General features: G+C 45.3%; 1 protein-coding gene across 5 annotated transcripts; it reads right to left on the reverse strand.

Moving 5' to 3' along the window:
- Positions 1-466: 466 nt before the first annotated feature.
- Positions 467-21,496, reverse strand: TMEM42 (transmembrane protein 42). Of its 5 annotated transcripts, XM_079947478.1 has the most exons (5): positions 21,296-21,496; positions 14,648-14,794; positions 12,536-12,809; positions 11,695-11,790; positions 8,212-8,465 (listed from the first exon to the last, which is right to left on the reverse strand). In XM_079947478.1, exons 1-3 carry the CDS (start codon positions 21,452-21,454, stop codon positions 12,672-12,674), a joined length of 444 nt encoding a protein of 147 aa, XP_079803604.1. In that variant the 5' UTR covers positions 21,455-21,496; the 3' UTR covers positions 8,212-8,465; positions 11,695-11,790; positions 12,536-12,671. The 5 variants fall into 5 exon arrangements, with proteins under 5 accessions (XP_079803606.1, XP_079803604.1, XP_079803605.1 ...); XM_079947480.1 differs by lacking the exons at positions 8,212-8,465; positions 11,695-11,790 and adding an exon at positions 467-634; XM_079947479.1 differs by lacking the exon at positions 11,695-11,790 and having other exon boundaries at positions 8,212-8,307.
- Between the last annotated feature and the right edge of the window lie 1,531 nt (positions 21,497-23,027).

Below are 23,027 nucleotides of genomic sequence, written 5' to 3' on the forward strand. Positions count from 1 at the left end.
CGTTGCTAGTGTGTGGAAGCAGTCAAGATCCAAGGATGTCCAGGCACGCGCCTCCAGATGGTGGAGACGTCGGGCAGAATCCCAGCGCCTGGCAATCTTCACTTGGTTGCAAGTGGCTGAAAGCAAGATTCAAAATGTACTTGGTGAATTTCGAACCCTGTTGTTGTTGTGGTTTAGTCATGTCTCACTCTTTGAGCGCTCCAGTTGGAGAGCAGCCTTTATCAGAGGTGTCGTGGGCTTTGAAGACACTCAAACTCAGGACGAAAGGGAGAAACATGCTAAGAGGAAGGCACGCTTGGCAAACACTCACTGGGATCAACTCCCACCCAGAAACCTATGTCCCCACTGTGGAAGGATATGTGGATCCAGAATTCGCCCCCACAGTCACTTACGGACTCACTGTGAAAACCGTGTTTATGGAAGGCAATCTTACTCGGCTATGTTGAGTGATGGCCAAAGAAGAAGAAGAAGCTCGTTTCTCTGCTGGGTGCTGAAAACAGGCAGCCCCTTTCTTAGCTCAGTGAGGAAACGCTGCAAACTCTTCTGGCCTGGCCAAGTTATTGTGTCATTTGTGTGCTTTGGGCTTTGGGGCTTTGGGGCTCACCCACCACTGGTATGCGGCCCCCACTTGCCCCTGAGGAAAAAAATCAAACAGATGTAACCATTAGTCTCCATGGAAGCGCAACATTTGTCATTCGCCTTACAACAGGAGGATGTGCCAGGCTGAAGCCTTGCCAGCCAGATTGACCAACTTTAAGCAGCTCATCTGAAACCATTTTCTTTCTTGTATAATTCTTTTTTCTATTTTACATTTTAGAATATTCATTTGAACAACCTTAAAATAGCAATGACTTCCCTTCTTCTCCTTCCATGGTTCAATTTGCATGCCATAGATCTATGCATATTTTACATAAACTAAGCCAAGCATAGGCAAACTCCGGCCCTCCAGATGTTTGGGACTACAATTCCCATCATCCCTGACCACTGGTCCTGTTAGCTAGGGATGATGGGAATTATAGTCCCAAACATCTAGAGAGCAGGAGTTTGCCTGTGCCTGAACTAAGCCATTCAGTATTCCATTTTTACATCCATCACAACTTATTTACACTGTTGAATTTTTCTTAATGCTGCCAACGTTTTCAAAGGTGCACAATCTTCACCCATATATACATTAAACATTTTCTAATCTTCTTTAAACATATATTCTTCTTGTTCTCTTATTCTATAAGTTAAGTCTGCCAGCTGCATGTGTTCAATCAGTTGTTATTCTTCTTTAGTTGGGACCTCACTCATTTTCCATTTTTGGACTAACAAACAAGGTCCACAGTAGTCGCATACATAAATAGCCTTTTTTGACACCTGGGTGTTTCCATCTGAATTATCTGAATTATCCCTAACAAAAAGGACTTTTTTTGGGGGGGGGGGAAGTACTTTAAAACATTCTTTTTTCCAATTCATTATAAATTATTTCCCAATATTCTTTTACCCTTTTACAAGTTCATCGTCTGAAACCATTTTCAGCAGAATAGCAACACAGAAAAAAGGTTTATTGCCTTTGCATAAACATTGAAATTATGCTTCCTGCTTGGGCCTTACAGCAGCTGATATTTTAAGGACACACAAATACAAATGTGTGAGTGTCTGGAGATGGTTGGAGGATGGATGGCGGCTAACAGACTGAATCCTGACAAGACCGAAGTACTGTTTCTGGGGGACAGGGGGCGGGCTGGTGTGGAGGACTCCCTGGTCCTGAATGGGATAACTGTGCCTCTGAAGGACCAGGTGTGCAGCCTGGGAGTCATTCTGGACTCACAGCTGTCCATGGAGGCGCAGGTCAATTCTGTGTCCAGGGCAGCTGTTTATCAGCTCCATCTGATACACTGGCTGAGACCCTACCTGCCTGCAGACTGTCTCGCCAGAGTGGTGCATGCTCTAGTTATCACCTGCTTGGACTACTGCCATGCACTCTACATGGGACTATCTTTGAAGGTGACCTGGCAACTACAACTAATCCAGAATACGGCCGTTAGACTGGGAGTGACCGCCAAGACCATATAACACCGGCTGAGACCCTTCTTGCCAGAGTGGTGCATGCACTGGTTATCTCCCGCTCGGACTACTGCAATGCGCTCTATGTTAATGCTCTCTATTTTAAAGGAAGTGTTTGGTAAATGGAAGCCTTCGTTCATAGCATTTGCCATTCATGATCTTTAAAAGGGTAAAGAAGAAGAAAAATAACCATTAAGTTGATTGGTGCTAATTTCTGTCCTGACTTTCAAAGGACTATTGCTGAAAAAGTGTTTTATTGCCCAATTCAACCTAGATAGTTTTTATTATATAAAGTTAGTTACCTGTTTCTTTACACTGCAGAGATTACAGAAACAGACACCACCTTTTTCTGAACCAGTCAACACCTAAAGCAAATAATAATGTTTCAGCGGTCATAAGTTGTGGACTGCTGAGTACAGCAAATATTGATTGGGAGTAAACATATCTAAAACCCATAATTGTCCAAGAGAAGAAGAAAAATTATCGACCTAACACCTCTCCACCTTTGGTATATGACTGCACAAAGTGGCTGGTTTGTCAAGGCTCAAGGCTAGGTTTTCCAAGGCCAGCTCTTCAGAAACAATTATGTTCCCACTGCTGGTATATAGGTTTATTTTAAGGTATATAGACATAGCATATAGATAGCACATTTTCTGTGATACAAGTTGGTATAGATAGCTGGTTCTAACACGGCTTCCCCCACCATCACACAAAGTTAAAAGTGATAATTAGTAAAAAAAAGAAAAGACCAGCTGATGACATGGCTCCCCAAATCTCTTTTCTGATGAGAGCAGCTTTTGCATCTCATTTGGAAACCAAAGACCCAGAGTCTGGAGGAAGAATGGGGAGGCACACAATGCCAGATGCTGGAAGTCCAGTGTGAAGTTTCCAGTCTGTGTTGATTTGGGGAGCCATGCCATCAGCTGGTGTTGGTCCACTGTGCTTCATTAAGTCCAGGGTCAACACAGGCGTTTACCAGGAGATTTTAGAGCACTTCATGCTTCCTTCCGTTGATGAGCTTTATGGGGATGCTGACTTCATTTTCCAGCAGGACTTTGGTACCTGCCCATACTGCCAAAAGTACCAAAACCTGGTTCAATGCCCATGGGATTACTGTGCTTGATTGGCCAGCAAACTCGCCTGATGTGAACCCCATAGAGAATCTATGGGGCATTGCCAAGAGAAAGATGAGAGACATGAGATCGAGCAATGCAGAAGAGCCGAAGGCTGCTATTGAAGCATCCTGGTCTTCCATAACACCTCAGCAGTGCCACAGGCTGATAGCATCCATGCCACACTGCACTGAGGCAGTAATTGATGCAAAAGGGGCTCAGACCAAGTACTGAGTACATATGTACGCTTCTACTTCTCAGAGGTCCAATATTGCTCTATTTGCAGTCCTTGTTTTGCTGATTTCATTTAATATTCTAATTTTCTGAGATTGTTAATTTGGGGTTTTCAACAGCTGTACGCCATAATCATTACAATTATAACAAATAAACATATTGACATATCTCACTTTGCATGTCATGAGTCTATCTCATATATTAGTTTCACCTTTTAAGTTGAATTATTGAAATAAATGAACCCTGCCAATGTTTCCATCTGCTTACAGTGGTCTCTTAAATAACTTCTACATTTTCCGCATTCTTTTGTAAAGTTTTTGTCCTCTTGGTTCCTGCGTTTTCCAGTCAGCTTTGCCATTTTGGCCTAGTCCATCAGCTTGGTTTGCCATTCTTCTCTGGTAGGGACTTCATCTTCTTTCCATCTCTGGGCTAGTAACATCCGGGTGGCTGTTGTTCCATGTGTAAAATAATCTTTTCTGCTCCTTTGGGATGTCAGTACCTGTAATTCCTAATAAAAAAAAGCTTCTGTTTTTTTTAACAAGAGTTGTTTTAAACATTTTTTTCAATTCATTATATATCATCTCCCAGAAAGTTTTTACCACCTTACAGGTCCACCACGTATGATAAAAAGTACCTTCTTTTTCTTTACATTTCCAGCAGGTATTTGTACTTGTCCTATACATTTTTGCCAGCTTGGTAGGAGTCAAATACCACCGGGTACATCATTTTCATGTAATTCTCTTTCCAAGTACAACAGGTGTGCTGGGCCCGGGGGTAACCCGTGAAACGCGGTCCAGGACTGGTCCAGAATCCAAAGTCAGTCCGACAGGGCCAAGGCAGGACACGAGGCAGGAAACCAGGCAAGGACAGGTACAGGATCTGAGGCAGGATCTGGCATACAGCAATGTTGCTCCCGCAACCTGGGATGGGGTCCGACAGCCTTTTATCTTTGTCGGGGTAACAGCCGGTCCTGATCCCCTGGCGACTCACTTCCCTGTTTCGTACGAAGGCGAGCACTCCTCCTGCGAGTACTCAGGTCTCTCCTTCTCTCAGACCTCAGTCTCTGCAGCTCGGGAGACGTCGGTGGGTTACCAGACCCAGGGGCTGCCTCAGCCTCCCCTGACCCAACTGGTAGTGGAGCAGCTGTAAGTGATGGCCCAGCTGAAGGCAACGAGGTAATCCCCGCATCTGGAGCCAGGGCAGGCTCCGGCCCCTGACTCGGCCCAGTTGGTGTTTGTTGCAGGGGAACCTGTGCAGACTGGGACTCTTCAGGATCAGGCCCCAGACTTGGTTCAGATGACGCCTGAGGCAAACGATCCAGTGCAGACTGAGACTCCTCTGGTTCCAAGTCCGAGCCTGAGTCCCAGGCCATCACAACAGGCTGTGAATTTCAGGTCATCCTAAAACAATGGGAATTTCACTGGGTAGCAATGGTGAGGATGCCACTACTGTACAAAGGTTTATTTTTGCAACTCCTGTAAGTCATGTCTTCACTTGGAGGGAACCCACATTTGGGAACCAGCAGAGACTATGGTCTGCCATGCCTGGAAGAATGCATCATCAACTGGACTTTCTGGTTTATCTTTCACGCAAGAATACACTGCCAGGAAAAAAGAGAAGGGTGATTTTGGGTCTCAGCGGAGAAAAAGATGTCAGTGTCTCCATCAACTGCATGAGTGCAAGTCAAAAGGCAATGCTAGGTGTTTGTGGCAGCCTACGGATTAAGGCTTTTGTCAACACAAATGCCGTTTTTCAAGAGACTGGTTCTCCATAGACTGTACCTGGGGAGTAAACAGTAAAGACCTGGTGAAGAGAGCACAGCAGAGGTTATATTTTCTGAGAATCCTCCGGAAAAACAATCTCTCAAAGGACCTGTTGGTGGCATTTTACCATTGCACTGTCGAGAATGTATTAACTTATGGTCTCTGTGTGTGGTTTGGGAGTTGCACGGCCAGGGAAAAAACAATGCTGTCCAGGGTTGTAAAGGCTGCGGAGAGAATAATTGGGTGCACTCTTCCCACCTTGGATCAAATCTATGCTTCCAGGTGCCATAAGAAAGCTGCAGAGATAGCGCAGGATAGTGCACACCCCGGAAATGATCTCTTTCAGCTTCTGCCTTCTGGAAGAAGGTACAGGGGTATAAAGAATAGGACTAGCTGCCTGAGAAACCGTTTCTATCCAAATGCGATTTTGGTTTTAAACACAATGTAAGGTAGTCTCTATGGGAGTATATTGTATTTAATTATGAGGTATCAGAGTTTTTAGGGGGTTAACCAGGCTGGGATAGATGGGATATTAGGCTTGTTGGTTTTTGAATGTCTGATGTAGATTTTTTCAATTCTGTTGTTCTGTATGGGACAATGACAATAAAGATTATTGTATTGTATTATAGACTTGGCACAATAGCCTCCAGGACAACCCGCAAAGTACATATGCCAAGAGAGGACTTGCATGGGGAGCATATCTCAACTGGTAGAGCACAAGACTCTTAAATCTCAGGATTGTGGGTTCGAGACCCACATCGGTCAAAAGATTCTTGAATTGCAGAGTGTTGGGCTAATGAACTTCATGGTCTCTTCCAACTCTACCATTCTATTATTCTACTCCTGCCTTTCGCCTCCCAAGGGCTGGCAGGCTAAGGATGCATTCAGAGAAATAATTTAATTTTTTAATTTATAAGACAATTTATAAACCAGCAACACATAAAACAGTTATCATGGTGGACGGTGAAAATATCAGCGAGCCACAAAACCCTGAACAGATCACCAACACTGATTCAAATAAATAGTCAATACTATCCTTTATCAAAATGGATTTTCAGGCAGTTTACAAGCTAAATGCAGCCTTATAATATCTCCTCCTTTTCCATTAAAATGCTGGAGTTCCTAAACAGCCAATTTTATTCATTTATTTTATCTCAGCAAATCTGTGTTTCACTTTCCCATCAAATAAATGCCCAAGGCTTTTAACAATATAAGTATCAGTGGTTTGGCAACGTATGAGAATTGCTTATAATGGCCAAAATATCTATGGAAATATTTCAGGAAGAAATGGTTCTAATGGCCGATATATACTGACTCTAAAATGACGGTGCCCTGTTAAGCTGTCTCCTGTGTGATTTTTCATGCACAACCTGTTACACTTTCAACAAATTTGATCTCTAGTGACTCTGAAGAGAGAATATTTGATGGTTACACTTGTAATGGGTACAATGTGATGTTTGTCAATGTATTCTGCTCTCTCTTGTAATGGAAATTTCTTCAAACTAATACATTAATTACTCCCCCATGATGTTTTAGAAAACAAAAAACCAGAAGCAGAGTTGTATTTTCAAACAATACATTGTGTTTTTCTTCCCACAGAGAGTTAGCAGGCCAAATAAAAATATGTGTCTCTTCATTTATCTCTCTCTCCATGTTGTCAAAATCTTGCCAACAATTCTTTCATCATCTATATTCTTCCAAGACAAGCAAAAGCCTGACTAGCTTTGTGAGAGAATCAGGAACTGAAAAAGGAGGTGCTCTTTGTCACCCAAGGAAGGTGACAAATGACACAAGTCCAACTCCCTACTTTGCTTTTTGTAGGTCACCTTTAAGCTTTTGTCAGAGATGGAGGAGTCCTGCCAACCGCAACAAGCCTGGGAGCTCTTACTGGTAAGGCTTCTAAGCTGTGGGACTGGCGAAGAAAGGAGCTTGGTTGAAAAACGATGTTCCAATTTGCTGAGATTGCCCAAACGTATTTTAAATGTCAAATAACAGAGGGGCTGCCAAGCTGCAAATGGCTCGATTGGAGTGATAGAGCAACAGAGACTCTTCTCCAAAATCACTGAAGCAACTGTGTTACTTAACCTTTCTTATATTCTTACATTCACAGCTCAAACACATTTATTTGAAAGGAAGCTCCACCGGTTTCAGCGGAATTTACTTTTTGATCAATTTGCAAGCAGAGAAAGAAGAGAGGAAGCAGACAAGTAGCAAACAGGCCATAGCTCAATTGAGAACAAGTCAGGGTGCCAGGCTGTCAAGCTACTTAGCAGGAAAGACTGATGTGCTGTGGGTGGCGCTGTGGTCTAAACCACTGAGCCTCTTGGGCTTGCCGATCAGAAGGTTGGCAGTTTGAATCCCTGCGACTGAGTGAGCTCCTGCTGCTCTGTCCCAGCTGCTTCCAACCTAGAAGTTCGAAAGCACACCAGTGCAAGTAGATAAATAGGTACCACTATGGTGGGAAGGTAAACAGCATTTCCGTGAGCTCTGGTTTCCATTACGGTGTTCCGTTGTGCCAGAAGCAATTTAGTCATACTGGTCACATGACCCAGAGAGCTGTCTGTGGACAAACGCCAGCTCCCTCGGCCTGAAAGTGAAATGAGTGCCGCAACCCCATAGTCGCCTTTTAACTGGGGTCCTTTACCCTTTTTAAGCTACAATTTGGTCAACCTGAGGGGCTAAGCAGCATAGTCAGTTATTGGCCTCTTGTGGTACCAGACCCTGGTGAATTGGTACTTTTGATACCAACCTGTTGGTGATCTACAGTGATGGGACTTAAAACACATCAGAGATCAGACCAGCCGCTCCTTCCTCGAGTGAGCCACAATTATTTTTGTTTTTTCCTTTTCTGTAAACCAGTGTTTCCCAAAGTGGGTGATACCGCCCCCTGGGGGACTCTGGAATGATCCTGGGGGGTGGTAGTAGCCTTGGGTACAATTGGGGGGGGTGTTAAGTAAAAATAAGGGGTGTGTATGGAAGCATAAAGAAGAATTTTTTGAAAATTCACAGCATTTCACCTGTTGTGTAATGACGCTTACCAATGTAACGCAGAGTTGAAGTCGCAGTGATTACTTTATTTTCCAAACAAACACACAAAATGCAAGTTATAACCGATCTGTGGTCAAGTCCGTCGACAGCATCTTTCTTTCCTGTGTTGTAGGATGTAGGTAGAAATATAGATACATAAAAAGAATGCCAATTTGTCACTGCATCTTTGTTCGCTTAAAGAAGAGAGATTTGCAGGGGTGCGCTGGGTAATTATTATTTTTTTCTGACAAAGGTGCGACAGACCCTGATGTAGTGTGTTCTATGGAAGAACAGAACAGAAACAAGAAAGTCTTATGAACAGGCAAACAGTGGTGTCACAGAAAATTAGGTGCTTTTGAGTTCCCTGTGCTTTGAGATCTTTTTGCTTTGCGATACCTGTGCTTTCCTTTTAGATTCCTTAAGATTCCGGCCTAAACCACACTTCCTTGTTGTGTTTGTTCTTCACCATTTGCATGAAATGAAGACCATGTTTCCCACACCTGGTCTACCACAAACCCCAAGGTTGTCACATACTCTTTCCATTTCACAGATGGGCAAATGGGCATTACGGTTGGTGGTTAGCTCAGTGACTCTGGCTGAATTTGGCTTCAAATTCAGCCTTATCAGGGTCTGATTACATTTGAACAAGTGAAGGTTTGGGGCTGAGAAGACAAAAAAGGTGGGCTAACAATTGCTACAGGATTATACTAAGCAATGTTTCCAGAAGCATCAATCCCTGTGTTTTCAAGTTTGGCTCTGTCATTTAAAGTCTATTATGTACAGTTAGACTGGAACATATAAAAGAAAGACTAGGTGTAAAATACACACACCATCTGTGAAGTGGGAGAGGCAAGCAAATGTAGAATTAGTGTGAATAAGTGTGTGTCCATCTGAGCTTTTTCTATTGTTTATTACCGTAGATCATGACATGAGTAAAGGCTGGCATAACTTAATATGAGTAAAGATCTCCATTATGAACTTTTCTTGAACCTGTTTCCAGTCTTATCTCAAACCTGTCCTGGAAGGCATCAATGAGACATATTGAGCTCCTAACACCTTTGTGTCAAGATCAGCACATGTAATCTAGTTACTGGCCAAATTTAATCAACACCTCCTGTAAAAGAATGGTTCCCACCTAGATAAATAGCAAGATAAGTTTAAGACAGTAAACAAACAAGGATAACCAGTTTAGTCATTTAGCTCACTAGGATTATATTCATTCAACTTTTAATTAAGCAGAATAAACAAAATGGGAAACAGGCAGGAAACTCTAGGAGGAGACAACAGAACGATAGAAATATTGAAATTATAAGAACTGCTCATCTAAAAGCCCCACTTCCTTCGCCATTAGAATGCACTGGTTCAGAAGAGTATTTCAACCCTGGATTTTCAATGGCTGGTTAGCTCTCAAAGCTCCAACACTGACCATTTTTCACAAGGACCAGCCAGATTGTGTGTTTCACTACAGACCATATATACCCTTCCACAGTGCTATTTTTCTAGAAAAAGAGGTGCTGGAATTCACCATGAACACCTCCCTTATTCACTTGGGCTGGAATTGAGTTCTGACAAGTTTTGGCTGAAAATAGCCCTTCCCTTCTCGCTAGTGTGGCTTCTGTGGCAAAATCGTCACGCTCACTTTCTGTCGGTTTCTGGGAATAGTGAGGGATCCCCTCGCTCTTTAGATCAAGGTGTACAGGATTTGCTGTTCACTTAAATTGTAATTTTGCTGTCTGAAGCAGCGTTCATATATTCTGTCACTTTCATTTCATGTAATAAACCAGTCTTCCTTTATTTCAGAGGTGCCCAAACTTTTTTCAAAGAGGGCCAGATTTGATGAAGTGAACATGCGTGAGGGCTGACCAAAGTTGACCTTTTTTTGGGTTGAAGTTGTTCAGCTTTTTTTAGGGTTTACCCCAGGAAATAAACTGCCACAGGGGCCAGATTGAACCGAACGGTGGGCCGGATTAGGCCCCTAAAATGGACTTTGGACATGCCTGCTTTATTTCTTCTGCGTGAGAACTTCTCGTGGGCATTAAGATTACAGGTAAACACACATTTGTAACAAACACATGTTATAATGCTAGTGTTGTAAATAAAAATATGCCCTTTTCCCTTATGGGGTATTCAAGAGCCCATATAGAGTCCTTACATAGGTTCCCTATGGTAGGAGAAAATAACAGAGGCCAACCAGAGAATATTGAGAAGCAAAGCAGCTAGTAAGCTGGATCTTTATTGATCTGTTGCTCACTCGCAGGAAAGGAGAAGGACCCACAAAAATGCTGTGCAAGGGCTTATAAAGACTTTTGAAATTTCCATCCTGTAGATCAAGACCACCCCCCAGAAACATACATCACAGAAAAAGGTGGTCTAAACAGAAATTTAAATGTTGTTTTTCTCTTGTCCTTGTTTATCTCCTGTCTGGCAGGTTACTTGATTGGATTGCCTGAGGAGCCTGGCCATTCTTTTGTAGTGATAAATACTTATTCAAACACCCTTAAGAGAGGATTTGTGAAGGAAAAGACAATGGGGAGGCTTTTCCACTTTGACCATGCAGAGAAACATTTGGTCCTTGCCGAGAAAACATTTGGTCAGTTTAGGAATCAAAATGGTTCCAGGTTGGTCTTCCTGTGCTGATCTATGTATGTGCGGTTATGAACATTAAAGGTAAAGGTAAAGGTACCCCTGCCCGTACGGGCCAGTCTTGACAGACTCTGGGGTTGTGCGCCCATCTCACTTAAGAGGCCAGGGGCCAGCGCTGTCCGGAGACACTTCCGGGTCACGTGGCCAGCGTGACATCGCTGCTCTGGCGAGCCAGAGCCACACACGGAAACGCCGTTTACCTTCCCGCTGGTAAGCGGTCCCTATTTATCTACTTGCACCCGGAGGTGCTTTCGAACTGCTAGGTTGGCAGGCGCTGGGACCGAGCAGCGGGAGCGCACCCCGCCGCAGGGATTCGAACCGCCGACCTTTCGATCGGCAAGTCCTAGGCGCTGAGGCTTTAACCCACAGCGCCACCTGCGTCCCTTTTTTATGAACATTACCATATATCTAAGACCATAAAATTCCTATCACACTAGCAGTCAGGGCTTTTCTTCAGCCGGAACTCAGTTCTGGCACCTCTCAGGTGGGCGCCATTGCCATTCTAAGAGAAGAAAGGAGGTGAGCTCTGGCACCTCTTTTTCTAGAAAAATGGCACTGCTGGCCGAAGAGCCTAAGCCTGTAGTAGTGCATGTATGAATGCATGCATGTGAGTGCTCGATACGCATGTTGGTCCAGACACATGCATTGATTTGACAGCCTAGCCAAAGAGACCAATGACATCCCCTTTAGGAACTGTGAAAGAACATTTGCTTCAATAAGTCTTGGTAGCTCTGGGCCACATATGACGTCTAGCTTGGTGGTTAACTGTCGTTTACCAAATGCCCCGAAGTGTTACCTCAGAGGCCAGGGAGACGCCAATGTCTCTCCTCAAAGATCCTCCTCCTTCAGACACAAGATCTACCCACCCGGGAAGAATGGCAGATGAAGGTGATGGAGTACATGGAACTGGCCGAGGTGACTGGCAGAATCCGGGACCAAGGAGAAGAGTCGGTGGAAGAAGACTGGAAAAAATTCAAAGTTTATTTTCAAAAATATTGCAAAATTAAGGATTGCTAGAAAGATGTTGGGAAAAGAAAATTATGTGGTTTTAGTAGAAATGACATAAAGGATTAAGTAAAAATGAGTTGGTGAAAGAGAGAATGTAAAATTATAGTATATTAAGACAAATTATTAAGATAAAAATAAGGTTAGAAGGATTTGCTGAAATAACAAATTGAATTAGAATACAAAAATGGGAGGTGTGAGGAGGTCAAGGAAATAAGTGAATGTAAGCAAGTGATGTACAGGTTTGACTTGTTTTTTATCTTTTTTCTTCTGTTTTATGGTTTTTGATGATTTTTTTATATGTATTGTTTTTTCTTTTTTTCCTTGATTGTTATTATTTCTATTTCTTTTTTTTTCTGTAATCTTTAAAATCTTAATAAAAATTTATTTAAAAAACAAAAACAAAGATCCTCCTCCTTCATGCTACGTTGCACTGTCACCTTGTCCCCATAGTCCAGGGGTCAGCAAACTTTTTCAGCAGGGGGCCGGTCCACTGTCCCTCAGACCTTGTGGGGGGCCGGACTATATTTTTTTGGGGGGGAAATGAATGAATTCCTATGCCCCACAAATAACCCAGAGTTGCATTTTAGATAAAAGGACACATTCTACCCATGTAAAATCATGCTGATTCCCGGACAGTCCACGGGCCAGATTTAGAAGGCGATTGGGCCGCATCCGGCCCCTGGGCCTTAGTTTGCCTACCCATGCCATAGTCTTTGCAGTACGACGACGACATTGGCTCAAAATCCATCCCAATGAAGAAAAGCGAGAGGTAACAGGTTAGGTAAAGCAAGCTGGGAGGCCCGGGTGATGGTTGTTTTAACCCACAGGTGAGTTTTCAACTCTTCTTTTCTTTCTTTTCTTCTGCTAAGGGTGGTGTCGTGTGGAGCAGCAAAAGTCCGAGAAGGGTTAAGGATATCCCTATCCACCACAACAGGGCATGAGTCTCTCCAAAAAGCAACTTGCCAAGAAAAGCCTGGAAAGAAAAGACAAGAAGGAGATTTCCACTCAAACAACTGCCACCCTGGACTCCTTCGGAAGGAAGAGCAGCAGATAGACATAGTAATAATAACAACAAACTTGGCCCATTGGCTGGATGTTCCCCATCCCTGGGGTCTGGGCAGCTGAATACGGTGGTACCTTGGTTCTCAAACTTAATCCGTTCCGGAAGTCCGTTCCAAAAGCAAAGCGTTCCAAAACCAAGGTAAGCTTTCCCGTAGAAAGTAATGCAAAATGGATTAATCTGTTCCAGACTTAAAAATAACCCTTAAAACAGCAATTTAACATGAATTTTACTACGAGACCATTGATCTATAAAATGAAAGCAATAAACAATGTACAGTGGTGCCCCGCAAAACGAATGCCTCGCAAGACGGAAAACTCGCTAGACGAAAGAGTTTTCCGTTTTGGATGTGCTTTGCAAAACGAATTTCCTATGGGCTTGCTTTGCAAGACGAAAATGTCTTGCGAGTTCCTGCGGGTTTTTTTCCTTTCCCCCCCTTTTTCTAAGCTGCTAAGCCGCTTATCCGCTAAGCCGATAAAAGCCGCTAAACCGCTAATAGCGCTAATCCGCTAATCCGTCAATGGGCTTGCTTCGCAAGACGAAAAAACCGCAAGACGAAGAGACTCGCGGAACGGATTCTTTTCGTCTTGCGAGGCACCACTGTACTACAGGTCACACAATCAATCAATCTGTAGCTGAACACAGCCACAAAAAGAACCAGGAAAAAAAAGCAAAATAAATGCCCAAAACAGACAGACCTCAGAGTAACACTCATAACAGAAGCGTGGCATTCAAACTGGAAGCGTAACACATTTGGCTTCTGAAAAATGTTCGCAAACTGGAACACTTACTTCAGGTTTGCAGTGTCTGGGTTCCAAGTTGTTTGGAAGCAAGGTGTTTGAGAACCAAGGTATCACTGTACGTTGAAATCGGAGAAAAATAGGTGCTTTAATCCCAAAATTTTACATTGCATTTACATTTGGACATTTCATTTTTCCTTCTTAGGAACAAACAGCTTCTTTTTAAAGATTCCCTCTGCTAGAGTGCCTTGTTCATCTAACACACCTCGCAAGCACCTATTAAAGGGGTTCCAGAAAGCGAGTTTTTGAACCAAGGACCTTACAAGAAGACACTATTAAATTTGGACTGAATTATCAGAGGTTCGGTTAAAAGCAACTCTGAAAGATGGCACTGAGGGAAGTTGCCAACCTGGATTCATGTAAGTGCTCAGAGGCATTTTTTAAAAGTAAGGAACACCACTAAAAATAACATTTCCTCCTCCAGCAGCAACGCCTCACTATTTTGTGCTGGTTTAACGTATTATATTATTAGCAGCATTGGGGCTCAATTCTTAAATTTCATTATGCGGCTCTTTCTCCTAGCCCGATTTATGTTACATAAATACCCGTGAACAGAAAAGGTATACAGTGGTACCTCAGGTTAAGTACTTAATTCGTTCTGGAGGTCTGTTCTTAATCTGAAACTGTTCTTAACCTGAAGCACCACTTTAGCTAATGGGGCCAACCGCTGCCGCCGCACCACTGGAGCACAATTTCTGTTCTTATCCTGAAGTAAAGTTCTTAACCTGAAGCACTATTTCTGGGTTAGCGGAGTCTGTAACCTGAAGCGTCTGTAACCCGAGGTACCACTGTATATGAATTTCCTGCCAATTCCTCATCTCACTCAAAAACTGGTCTTCCAAAAGTATCATGCAAATGTACTTTGTAATTCAAGAAAATCTTTAATAAAAACAATTATTATTATTTTTTAAACGCAATCAGGACATGCTTTAAGGCATCACTTGTACTTACGGAAAAGATGAAGTTAGACGCTGTTGAGGTCAAAGTTGCTGTAGTCGACGAGGAGGAGTATCTTAAGGCTTTGGCAAAGAAAGTCCACATGACTGTGTTGCATGCAAGCACGATGCCGCCGCATCCAATGCGAAGCATCATGGGCAACTGTGGAACAATTGGGGAGGGACATTTTAACCGCACTGCATTTCCCACCCATTTCATGAGATGCGAGATCTGAGAGAATTGCATTGTTAAAACAGGGAGCTCTGCATGTTCTGGATCTGCTGTGCCAATGGCGACAGAGCAATTTCCATTCTTCCTTTTCAATCAATCAAATCTTTATTACGGTCATAGACCAGCATGAGTAGGGTGGGGTACAGTCATTTTGGAAAGCTAAAAAGTATTAAAACAGAAGGTATATAAAAAAACACTACAAGAAGCTAAAAGAAGGGCATAAAAGTTTAGTATATAAAAGACTATAGGTATCAATTTACAGCGCACTCTGATATGAGTGTGCATTAAATCTAGTTTGTGGCACAGGTCAATTCTTCGTTTTGTATGAAGTTCTTCAGGGGAAGAATGAATGAATGAATGAATCTTTATTTGCATCAGCCATCAGCTATAGCAATAAAACAACAATACGATATACAAAGAATAGAAATAAAAAGTCAATTATATAAAATACATTTTAGGGTTTTGAATCACTAGCCAAATAGTGGACCTTATTCTGATTGCCCCAGCTAAAAACCTTGCAACCTTTGCCGTCACCTGCTCCTCTTGATGTGCCAGGAGAAAAGACACTGTGGCGGTGGTTGGGCGACCCGGAATGGACAATAAAAGAGGGACGATAATCTCATCCCTCAAATCTTTATATAGAGAACAAGAGAAATGAATGAATGAAGGAGAATTGCAGAGGAGGCCAACAAAATAGTAGTAGTATGTCTTCCTCCATACAATTTAGGATCACAGAGGCGATGGCTGGAGTTTGGAGGAAAAGGCGGCACATCCTTATGGTCTCTAGAAGTCAGAGCTACAAAGTCAACTTCTATAGTCTATCCATAGCTGTCAACTTACAGATTTGAAAATAAGGGACCAGCAGCCTCAAAAATAAGGGATCAGAAGCCAAAATAAGGGATTTTGGATTAGTTTATGCAGAAATCCGCCACTGATGGAGCCATGCTGCTTTTGCTGCCACTGACTATGTTTTGCAGGGGGTTGGACTAGATGATCCTAAGGGTCTACAACTCCGACCAAAGAAGAGTGGCAGACTAAACTGCTGAACGACGTCGAGATGGCAAAGCTTACAGGCAGAATTAGAAACCAGGAAGAAGACCTCTTTCATAAAGAATGGGCAAAGTTTATAATTTAGCTGTAAAGCTATTGTAAAGAGTTACATACATTGGTAGGATTGACAGAAAACGTGTCGTAAAAATTTGAACTATGGATGGACAAATGATTTATAAAAATAGAGTTATGAAAGGGATACAGAGGGGGAAATCACTACATTAAGATGCTGCACTGGTTGGAGGGTATGCTAAGCAGCACGTCGGGGCTGCCGTCGTCCTGGCGCGAGGAGTTCCATCCGCCCTTCCCCACCCGGGGGGGGGGGGAGGGAGAGAGACTCTCGCCCACGCCGTCCGCGAGCCTGGCATGAGGCGGTTGCGGCGCCGCTGAAGCGCCGCCCTTCTGCGTCCCTCTCCATCCCCTCCTCTTCCTCCTCCCTCAGGCCGCCTCCTCAGCCGCCGCCACGACTGCTGCCTCCGGCTTCCCCTGGCGGCGCGGCAGAAGTCTCTCAAGAGAGGGGCTGCCTGCCCGCCCGCCACCACCTGTCTCCTCACAACACGCCCCTGAGGGGGAAAAGGGAGAGACGGAGACGCGGCAGCTCGTGCGCGCGCTCTCTCGCGTGGCGGAGGACCCTGAGCCGCTGCTTCCCTCCTGAGCCGGGCGAGCATGAAACCCGGGAAATTTAAGGGACATCATCAATAAGGGACAGCAGCGGGACACGGTGCTGGGATAAGGGAGTTTCCCGCCAAATTAGGGACGGTTGACAGCTATGAGTCTATCCTTCTGGAAGAACAAACTCACAGCTGTGCGTGATGGCAAAAATTTCAGACGGTACAAACAGACACTGGTAAACTTTATTCAGGTGGTTATGATGCATCTGACGGAGCCTTGTTTTTAACCACTCATTTGGTCACCGCTGGCGACCAGGAATTCCCTCCAGATAAGTGACTGAGCTGGCCGAGCAGGGACAAAGTGCTCTGCCTTGCTAGCTCCATCGGCTTCTGTCCTGTGGAGGAAATGGCTTCACTTCTTCTGCAACAGCTACGGAAACAGGCTTGCTCGGGCAGGGGGGAGAATCAGCTGCTTTTTATGCATAAGTGTAAAGAAAGCAAAATGGGTCAGTAGAAACAAGACCACTCTGGTCCCAGTTTAGATCTTTGTTGGTGTATTATATATAATTACCTATGTGCCCCATATTTAGTGAGCTAAAGCCAAGTTCTGATCTAGATTCACTCTGGTTCAGAAGCCGCTGATATAAACTCAGAGCGGAATACTAAAAGATTATGGATGAGCCTGTCAAGAGTTTTAAATGTGAGGAGACATCACCCAATTCAAGCATTCTTTAGCAGGATCTTTCTTCCACAGTTCAGGAAACAGCTTAGCCAAATCAGAAAAAAATGACTAAGCATTTCTCAACTAAATTTAGCATTCCAAGGAACCCTTCTTCAAACAAACTCTGATTGGCAAGTTCCGAAGTATTTACTCTGAGCGAAGTCCGACTGCGCTTGGCAAATAATCTTTCCTATTAGCAAACAGCTTTTGCAGCTTCAGGTGAGATTTGCATGCTTATTGCCCTGTTGCGGGGGACAGAGATATCCATACGCATGCCGTAGGCACACAGAGCAAACTGATTTAAACAGAACCACACACGTAAAGGCAAAGCAGATTACACCCTCACGAGGGCCGAGGAAGCACTGGACACATGTCAAGAGCACTTTCCAGGCAATCCAACTCTTTGTCAACTCTTTATTGACCAAGATAACACAGTCACTTCTACAGCTCTGGATTCCTACACACACCAATCTAGCGACTAGGCAGCTGTTCCCAGATCAGCACTCTGTGGACCAATTGCAGCAACAGGGGACCACTCTCCCTCCACCAGTTTATGTACCTTCCCCTGATGGGCTGCATGCAGGCAGCCAGAGACCGCGCCTGTGTGGCAACGTCCTCTGCTCATCCCTTTTCAGCCCCCTTCGGGTTCTAGGAAACAGTGGTGCAGGAGAGGGTGGGGAAACACTTCCGTTTGCCCGGCCTGCCTCTCCCTCCAGCTCTGAAGCTTCTCCTGCCTCTGACTCTTCGTCTCCCGGCCGGTACAGTCCTCCACAGACCACTGCCCCCCTCTCCCCGGTGTGCTCACTGTCGGCATCCTGCCAGTTCCTGACTACACAGCATCTTAGGCTGGCCTGAGGCAAAGGAGGACAGGGCTCTGCACTTTTAATGGGTGTGAGGAAGAGCGGTAGCTTGTAATGCAATTCCCACTTCCACAGGTGCAGGATCCCTACTCTGGCCACCGTAATATAAATGCAAACACACAGGGGAATACGATTGTTTATCCATCTTCATGGATGGTCTAAAAGATCATTTCCCCTTCTTGAATGGTAATGCGAAGGCAGCCCTGTTCAGGGAAGTTTTTAATGTTGGATGTTTTATCACTTTATTGTTATTATTATTATTATTCTGTTGCGAGCCACCCAGAGTGGCTGGGAAAACCCAGTCAGATGGCTGGGATATGAATAAAATAAATAAATTAATAATAATAATAATAATTTATTTATAGCCCGGAAGGGACGCGGGTGGCGCTGTGGGTTAAACCACAGAGCCTAGGACTTGCTGATCAGAAGGTCGGTAGTTCGAATCCCTGCGACAGGGTGAGCTCCCGTTGCTCGGTCCCTGCTCCTGCCAACCTAGCAGTTCGAAAGCACGTCAAAGTGCAAGTAGATAAATAGGTACTGCTCTGGCGGGAAGGTAAACGGCGTTTCTGTGCGCTGCTCTGGTTTGCCAGAAGCGCCTTAGTCATGCTGGCCACATGACCTGGAAGCTGGACGCCGGCTCCCTCGGCCAAGAAAGCGAGATGAGCGCCGCAACCCCAGAGTCGGCCACAACTGGACCTAATGGTCAGGGGTCCCTTTACCTATTTATAGCCTACCCATCTGGCTGGGTTTCCCCAGCCACTCTGGGTGGCTCCCAACAAAATATTAAACAGAATAGAACTTCAAACATTAAAAACTTCCCTAAACAGGGCTGCTTCAGATGTCTTCTAAAAGTCAATAAATTATTATGATTTATGATTATTGTGGACTTGCAGCATGACCCAAGCCCTGCTTCAGGCATTTCCCACTGCATTTTGGGTCCCAAGTGTGTCTGTCAAGGATGAAACTCCATGGGCAAATGACCCTGAAAATCTCCGTGAATATGTACCGGCACATGTGGTTTCTGTTGTTAATGCAAATCCTGCCTTTGTGGGTCTGCCCTACACAGCAGGCAGCTTACATAAGGTGGATCTGACAGAATACCAGAAGGAAAAGAAATGGGTGCGAGTGGGAGAATCAAGCACGGAATGGGCACAAATAAATGGTCCTTTGAATAAACAGAGAAGAGAAAGGCGTTGCTTCACCGTGGGGATTAACTGGCCTCTGCCACACCTTTGGTGTGTCTTCGGTTACCCGGTGGCCACCCAGGCAGGCTTTTGTGTTGCACCTTAAAGATGAATGGGGAAGCAATCCATTTCCCACTGTGTGCCAAGAGAGGAGGAAAAAAGCATCTTCCAGGAGGATCTAAGGACAAACTACATGTTACACAGGAGATCTGTGGCTGGGTCTCCCAATGGGCGCATTCCTAAGGAAATGCAGGCTACAAAATTGTAGTCCTGGGGTATTTCACCCTCTCCCACGTACAGTGGAACCTCTGGTTGCGAACGTGATCCGTGCGGGAGGCATGTTCGCAACCCGCCGCATCTGCGCATGCGTGGGTCATAATTTGGTGCTTCTGTGCATGCACAAAGCACAATTTAGTGCTTCTGAGCATGCGCCGAAACCTGGAAGTAACCCGTTCCGGTACTTCCGGGTTTGGGGCAGTGCACAACCCAAAATCGCATAACCAGAAGCGTCTGTAACCTGAGGAACCACTGTATTGATTTTCTGATTTGCCCTCCTCCACACTTACTGTTTGCCCCATAATTTTAGTTATGATTTTTCTAAGAACAGCATTTATACCCTCTGAGAAGCTGAAGGCAGAGTGATGCTTCCTTGTCCTCCAACTACAGGGCAAACATACTGGAGAGGAGGGCGATTCCGTGCTGGAAGGAAAGAATGAAGAAGTTGGTGGCCCACGGTGGCTGCATTTCATCTATTTATTTTTTAAAGAAAAGATCAGGAGATCCACTCAACTTTACTTTGATCCTTAAATTTACCTTTGCAAGTAAGCTGCACTGTGGGAGCTAGAGCTAGAGTCCCGTGAAAAGCTCAGGGCAATGCCGCCTGAACTGTAGCTCCTCCAGCACCAACCATCAGGAAGCTGGCTGGCTGGGGAGAAGCCACAGAATGGGGGCCTCACAATGCTCAGGTTTCTTATGTCATCTGCAAAAAAAGAGATACCATTTCCCACAAGCTGCAGCACTTCTGCACTCTGTGTTTGGATGCCTTTAGCGGAAGACATTATGGTTCTTATTTTTGAAAGCTGGAATTGACTTGACCAGTGGCAGACTTTGGTAATCTGGTGCCCTAAGCAAGGACCTTTGCCACCCCCCCTAGATATTTCTTATTTTCACCATAGTTCCTTTTGGTAACAGTTCCTTTTTTAATGGATCTCGATATTATTATTATTATTATTATTATTATTATTATTATTAACCCTGTCGGAAAGGTGCCCTATGCGGGGGAACCACCCACAGCTCCCTAAATTCGGGGCTGACTTTACAGCAAGGTTCCCCATCCCTGATCAAATTGCAGACCTACAAGAACCTCAGTATTAGGATTCTTCACCACATTGCAGCTGGAGAGGGAGAACTGGAGAGCCACCTCATGGCAAAAGTGAGATCCGCACATGAGATTTCCCAACGCACAGCTCAGTCTCCGAAGCTCCAATGTGATGCTTTTGTTTCACTGAAAAGCCACGACTCCCCTCTGCCTTAGAAAATTGCCTCCCGGCCGGAAATTTAATTCCCAAGACACCCCAAACCCCAGACAAGACTGGCAATTCTGGCGCGCGCAAAGCAACGAGTTTATAAAGACGTCTCCAAAACTTTGCACAAACAGGGACCATCGGGGCGCTTGCCGTGTTTCTTTTAAATCTCTGCTTTCCCCTATGTAAAACCGTGTGTGTGTGTGTGTGTGTGTACGCGCGCGATCCGTGGCCAGGAAACGGATCAGACCCAGACACTAAAAGCACAGCGTAGGATGAGACGCACGGATGAAAACTGATGCGCTTTCGGAAGGTCGCTTGGAGAGGCTTCCCAGCTGCTTTTGTGCGCGTCGCTACATCCATCCATTAATTTTTTTCCGTCTCTTCCGGGACAAACGGGCCACAAATCCCTCCCCAGCTGCCCAAACGTAGCGCTGCTGCGCCCGATCCTGCCCTCGGGAGGGAGCAGAGGCCGCGTCTTACCCAGGAGCAGGCACCAGAGGCCGCCTCCTCGCCTCCGACGACCGCGGCGCAGGCTCCCCGCAGGTAATCCGCCCCCAGGGCCAGCTTTGCGGAGCAGGCGGCCAGCGCCCCCAGCAGACCGGCCCCGGCGGCGAAGACAGCTCCCCAGCCGGCTGGCATGGCGACTCGGACGCGCCAAACACACGTGCGCAAGAGGACGCCCACCACGTGGCTCCCAAACACGCTCTTCCGGGTAGGGTCAGCTCACGTGACAGCCCTGCTCCGCCCTCTTTTAAAAAGTGGCTGCGATCGTAGACAGAGTGTATTTAGTTTTATTATATTTCTGTACCACTTTATTTTTAAGGGGGGGAAAATCCCTTTAAAAATGCCCAACATGCGCAGAGGGAGGGAGAAGGTGGAAGATATATATATATATATATATATACTGAGGAGAAACAAGGGGGAAGGCAGGGAACACACACACACAAAAAATAATGGAAAAGGAGCCCAGGTAAAAAACTCCACCCCCTAAGCAGGAACAGTACTAGCTACCAACTAGTAGTAAGGAAGTTGGAAAGAGGGGGGAATTCATTATTTTAGAAACAAGTTATAAGAGCGGATAGCTATGCAAATGGCTTAAAAAGAACAGAGGGATGAGAAGAGGATTGAAAAACAGCCATGAAGCAGGTATATCAGGAAGATTTGGACATGTGTATAAGAATTTTGGGACGCAGGTGGCGCTGTGGGTTAAAGCCTCAGCGCCTAGGGCTTGCCGATCGAAAGGTCGGCGGTTCGAATCCCTGCGGCGGGGTGCGCTCCCGCTGCTCGGTCCCAGCGCCTGCCAACCTAGCAGTTCGAAAGCACCTCCGGGTGCAAGTAGATAAATAGGGACCGCTTACCGGCGGGAAGGTAAACGGCGTTTCCGTGTGCGGCTCTGGCTCGCCAGATGCAGCTTTGTCACGCTGGCCACGTGACCCGGAAGTGTCTCCGGACAGCGCTGGCCCCTGGCCTCTTAAGTGAGATGGGCGCACAACCCCAGGGTCTGTCAAGACTGGCCCGTACGGGCAGGGGTACCTTTACCTTTTATAAGAATTTTAACGTCAAAGTGGGAAACCTCCCCATTGTCTCTTTCCTCACAAATCCTGTCTTAAGGGCACATTCAAGATATGAACAGGGTGTGAGCCTGTGACTTAGATTCAGGAATTAAGTAGTTATAATGACAAAAGGGGATGCTGGTGTCGCTGTGGGTTAAACCACAGAGCCTAAGGCTTGGTGGGCAGTTCAAATCCCCATGAAGGGGTGAGCTCCTGTTGCTCGGTCCCAGCTCCTGCCAACCTAGCAGTTCAAAAGCACCTCAAAGTGCAAGTAGATAAATAGGTACCGCTCTGGCGGGAAGGTAAACAGTGTTTCCGTGCGCTGCTCTGGTTCGCCAGAAGCGGCTTAGTCATACTGGCCACATGACCCGGAAGCTGTATGCCAGCTCCCTCGGCCAATAAAGCGAGATGAGCACTGCAACCCCAGTCGTCCGCGACTGGACTTAACGGTCAGGGGTCCCTTCACCTTTAATAACAAAAGAGTGGCCAAAACCCAGGTAATGCAATCAGGTAACTTGCCAGACAGGAGATAAACAATGCACTCAGATTTCTGTTGTAGACTGCCTTTTCTGTGATGTAGGTATGACGTTTCTGGGAGTGGTCTTGGACTCCAGGGCAAGCAATTTTAAATGTATATATAAGGGCTTGTGCGCCTGTGC

The sequence above is a fragment of the Podarcis cretensis genome (assembly GCF_951804945.1).
Source record: "Podarcis cretensis genome assembly, chromosome: 12".
Taxonomy (NCBI): domain Eukaryota; kingdom Metazoa; phylum Chordata; class Lepidosauria; order Squamata; family Lacertidae; genus Podarcis; species Podarcis cretensis.

Coding starts and splice junctions, on each gene's coding strand:
- TMEM42 (XM_079947480.1), bottom strand. CDS start 21,454: ATGCCAGCCGGCTGGGGAGCTGTCTTCGCCGCCGGGGCCGGTCTGCTG. Junction 14,795..21,295: donor CCTCTGGTGCCTGCTCCTGG/GTAAGACGCGGC, acceptor ATTGTTCCACAG/TTGCCCATGATGCTTCGCAT. Junction 12,810..14,647: donor CGTCTAACTTCATCTTTTCC/GTAAGTACAAGT, acceptor TTTTCTTTCCAG/GCTTTTCTTGGCAAGTTGCT.